The 4,545-nt window shown below is 45.0% G+C and overlaps 1 protein-coding gene across 2 annotated transcripts; it reads right to left on the reverse strand.

The window, feature by feature from the left end:
* Positions 1-435: 435 nt before the first annotated feature.
* LOC125511218 (putative B3 domain-containing protein Os04g0347400) lies at positions 436-3,817 on the reverse strand. Of its 2 annotated transcripts, none has more exons than XM_048676541.2 (8): positions 3,545-3,817; positions 2,537-2,645; positions 2,167-2,446; positions 2,005-2,090; positions 1,602-1,896; positions 1,459-1,518; positions 1,187-1,377; positions 436-964 (listed from the first exon to the last, which is right to left on the reverse strand). In XM_048676541.2, the coding sequence occupies exons 2-8, from the start codon at positions 2,609-2,611 to the stop codon at positions 725-727; spliced, it is 1,227 nt and encodes a 408-aa protein (XP_048532498.1). In that variant the 5' UTR covers positions 2,612-2,645; positions 3,545-3,817; the 3' UTR covers positions 436-724. The 2 variants fall into 2 exon arrangements, with proteins under 2 accessions (XP_048532498.1, XP_048532496.1); XM_048676539.2 differs by having other exon boundaries at positions 1,459-1,527; positions 3,545-3,813.
* Positions 3,818-4,545: the final 728 nt, after the last annotated feature.

Below are 4,545 nucleotides of genomic sequence, written 5' to 3' on the forward strand. Positions count from 1 at the left end.
CAGCACACACAATGCAATGTTCAGAGGTTAGCTTAAATTGGCCCAGAACATACCAGGCAATGTTTGGCCATGGCTGGACCAAAATAAACGTTACAACGATCTCATTGTGCTCCATTCGAAGCGAATTTCGGTTTGCAATGGGAACAAAATTCCATTGTATCATGTATAATCTTGAAAGCGGAAGAGTGAGAAATAAATGTAGCAATTCTGGAGTAATTCTTAGGAGCAGTTAATTCTTGGGAAAAAATAAAGGGGGTTAGAAATAGCTAGTCTTACTAGATGAAAGATACAAGATTCCTCTACAAAACCAGTATGAGTTATAATTTTTATGCAGAAAACTACCGGTAATGGCAGCACATTAACCATTTTCCCCGGCGACGAGGTTAACCCTCATTTTTTGTATACTTGGACAAAGATAAAGGAGACTTATGTGAATGAGTAATAATAGACTAATAGGAGCACTGAGGCTAAACAATAAATATAGCGCACTGCTGCATTACAGCGATAAAACCAACTCCTAGCAGGTTAAATATCATGCCTTGACAAGCCAACCACCTAATCACAAGTCATGGAACACAAACTCCTAGCAGGTTATCATGTCCAAAAGCCAGAAACCAACACCAGCTGTGGATTATCATGTCACCACAATATTCATCATGATACTACTTAGGTTTGCAAAACCAGCAGGTCCGCCATCAGCCATGATCATCTATGAACCGTATTTCTAGCAGTGGTCGATGACAACATGCCACAGCGTGCTGTTGACGACTTTGAAGGTGCAGATGTCTCCTGCCTTGAGCTCGTTCTCCTTACAGAAGGCCTTCCAGCCTCTCGTAAGACAATTATAGGACCTGCTGGTGCCTGGATGGTAGTTGACACCTTCCACCTCCCAAGACTTGTTCCTCTCCACGGACTTGAGCGTGATCTTGCAACGCTCCAGGAATCCAAAGCGCGCTGGAAAATGCTGCAAGCCATTGCGATCGCACGGGTTATTTGTATCACAGTTCATGGGTGTATGATGACAAATATTATGCACCGAGTTGATAATACACTGGCATGTCAAGTAGTTTGATTGGTTGGTTGGTTCCCTTATTTCCAAATGGTGCACTCTTATTTCTTACTTTCTTTTTTCAAATAAGTTCCTAATTTGCTCAGTTGATAATAAACTGGCATGTCAAGTACTTACAAGATATCTTTTAAGCGCGAGTTCGTTGATCTCCTTCCTTAACCAAGCCTGCGACCCCGTCGACCCAAGCTCGCAGAGAGCCTTCTTTCGGTGCTGTGAAGTTGTGGATCCGTCTAGCATGCTTTTGACTTCGCTTTGTTTCCTTTTCCGGCTGCAAACATGTTCTTCCTCTTGGCTTTGTGCTCCAGGTGCTAAGAGGACAATGGTAGTAATCAATTTAATCTATTACCAAGATATATAGTTTTTCAGAAAAGTTGAGGCTTGTTTCATACTTTTGCCATTGTTTTGTGTCCTTCTCCGAGTGGAAACATGTTCTTCCTCTTGGCATTGTGCTGCAGGTGCTAAGAGGACAATGGTAGTGATCAATTAAATCTATTGCCAAGATATAATTTTTCAGAAAAAATTGTTTACTCACATTGCTCGCTTTGCTGAGACGAGCTTGTTTTTTCCTCGATGTGCTCATTATTCCCATTTTGGAAGGTCTCGAATGAGAAGTTCATGCACCCCTGATACTTGATCAGCAGGACATCAGTTTCAGCAATTTCAAAGTAGGCCAGAAACTTTGGCCATTCAGAACCAGTGAAGAAGACATTCGGGCCATCCTTCTTGAGCTCGATATGCCAGGATGTTAAAAAAGTGGCGATCGGTCTCGGTCTGTTCAGGTCTTCTTCCGAGATGTATCCTCGTTGCAGAAACTCGGGAGGAATAGGCTGCGAGGACAGATGAAACAGCATAATGGAGTGAACATACTCAGCAGCTTAATGATGGTGCACTTAATGACTTGGTTCTGAACATTTAAACAAGAAAAGTAAGCAAACCATCTTTTCCATGAAACTTCTCTGGAGTGGCACGATGAACTGTGGCTTACGAGCAAAGGCGTTCTCAATCTCGGCTGGGCTCAAAACTAAACATGAACAAGAGTGAATTAGCTATGAATTTTTAGGCCGAAAGTACGAGTAACTGTGAAAGTCCAAACACACCAGTGATAGTCAGGCCGAACTCTTTAATGACAAAGCTGGCGTCGAACGCCTTTAGAGTGAGCACGCCGCACCCTTCATGCCGGATCACCAAGTACCAGCCAACGCCGATACCGTGCGCGGCAACAAACTGTGGCCACCCATCACCCAGGAATGCCCCTTTGGCGTCTCGGTCGACCTTGACAGGCCAGACATTCTTGCCGAACGGACTGAGAACGAGGGCCGTCCGCCCGTCGCCATGATCTTCGGTACCAAAGCACCCAGCGAGCTCATCGTTGATGTGCTGCATAACCAAAGTGGGGGTCGTCACGGAAGGATATATCAGAATTTAAGATGGACAACACAACAGCAGTAACAGTGGTGTCGTTCTTACAAGATATTTGGAATCAGGCAATTTCACACACTGCTGGATCTTGATTGTCTTAGCACAGTTACTTGACAATCCCATTGCTTTAACGGATCCAAGAAAGAAGTTCCACCACCTGCAAGCAGTGAATAACATGTAAATGTGCATGAGAATGACAGAGCAATGCATGAATCAGCTTGGGGACCCAAGCATCAAGTGTAAAAGAATGTTACAGTTTTTTTCAGTGTTTTATGTACTGAAGGAAAGAGCCCGTAACTGCAAAGGCCCGCTTATTAGCTTGCATTACCTTCTGGTCCAGTGAACAGAGTATCTATTCCAAAGCAACACTATGCACAACGAATGTATGGAGGCTGGTGCAAGTAAAAATTATTAGCTGATTATTTACAGTCGCATGTCTTAGTAGTAGATGAAAGAGAATTGTATATGCTAAACTGTTTAATCTTAGGGATGCTCTTGGGTATATCTTCTAGTCCTCCTTTATATATATATGTGCCCTGTGAAGAGTTCTATTTCTGGATTTTCAACAACCGTGTGATTGCTGCCTGGCTGTGTCCTCTTCACGCTGCCGGACACCTAATCTTAGGGATTCTTTCTTTCTTATAAAAAATTTGTGATTTTTTTGAGCCAACAAAAAAAAAGTGTGATGGCAATGCTAAATTTTAGCATCGTGTAGTTTATTTGCACTGGGCCTTAGGGATGCTTTAAAAAATGTGACAGCTTTGGAGTTGGCCATCCCTCGTGCACGGAGTAGAGCGCGGCGCCGCAGGCGTACTCCCGCCGCCGCCGCCTCTTCCTCCTCGCAAGTAGCCCGTCCCTCCCCCGCCTCACACCCTCGTCCCCATCAAGAACCGGCCGGACGCGACGCCCAAGCCGACGAGGTCGCCGCTACCGCAGATCCATTCCCCGCTCACCCTCGATTTGAGTGAGAGAAACTAATTGCATCTAACAAGCCAAGGGTTTCAATCAAGAATTTAGGAGAGGAGAGGGGGGAAAGGAGGGAGGAGATGGGGTTACCTCCTGCCCTTCCGGCCTTGCGCGCTGGCCGTCGGCCGTCGGCCGCCGCGCCAAGCTGCGCGCGTGCCTACGCTAAGGAAGGGGAGGGGAACTGGAGGAACGGGGCGAGGGAGGGGAGGGGAGGCCAGCGGCGGACGAGCTAGTCGATGATACTCCTTTACTGCACTGCATTCACTGGAGTCTTGAGTGGAGAGCTCGCTTCCTTTCTTGGCTTGTCACCGTGTCATATGGATTTGTTTGCCTTGCCTCCAAGTTCATGTCTTTTTTCTTTGCCAGAAAATTGGTTAGTTCAAGTCATGCTCTTGCCTCATACTACTACTCTTGTAGAGAAAGATCAAGACTTTTGACATATGCACAATCTGTGATGTGAAACACGAGGATACTTTCCACGCTTTTTTAGATGTCCGATGGCCCAAGGACTCCGGCGTGCGATGAGTGAATATTGGAGGATGCCCCAGCTGGAAAACATCGAGCATATAGGAGGGGAGTGGTTGCTGCATCTTCTCAACAAGAGCTGTGAGGAGGAACGACTTTCTATATTGATGACACTATGGCATATACACAACGAGCTGACACCACAAGACGGTGACTTCCATTGCTACATCCTGTCAATTTTTGAATAGTTATATGATGTCGCTCTTGTGCTTAAAGCAGAATCATGTACTACCTCCGATTCAGTTTATAAGTCCTACGCGTATACCTAGGCTGTCAATTTTATCACCTTAATATAAACTATATAACACAAAAATTATACGGTTTGAAAATAGAGCATCTGAAGTTTATATTGGTATATTTTTTGTAATATATGACTTGTATTAAGTTGGTTAAATTAACGACCTAGGGGCACGCGCACGCTCTATAAACTGAGAGAGAGGTAGTAGCAAATTTTGAGAAGGGGAAGATGGTGGTGTATCAGGACAGACATAGCCATGCATGCCAACCAGTGCAAGTAAAAGATGCAAGTACATGTAAAAGATGGAACTGACCACCGGCGGGCTGGA

Source organism: Triticum urartu, chromosome 5A (assembly GCF_056163025.1).
Source record: "Triticum urartu cultivar PI428250 chromosome 5A, HENAU_Tu73, whole genome shotgun sequence".
Lineage (NCBI taxonomy): Eukaryota > Viridiplantae > Streptophyta > Magnoliopsida > Poales > Poaceae > Triticum > Triticum urartu.

Coding starts and splice junctions, on each gene's coding strand:
- LOC125511218 (XM_048676539.2), bottom strand. CDS start 2,611: ATGGGATTGTCAAGTAACTGTGCTAAGACAATCAAGATCCAGCAGTGT. Junction 1,897..2,004: donor GAAGTTTCATGGAAAAGATG/GTTTGCTTACTT, acceptor CTGTCCTCGCAG/CCTATTCCTCCCGAGTTTCT. Junction 1,528..1,601: donor GTCTCAGCAAAGCGAGCAAT/GTGAGTAAACAA, acceptor TTGTCCTCTTAG/CACCTGCAGCACAATGCCAA.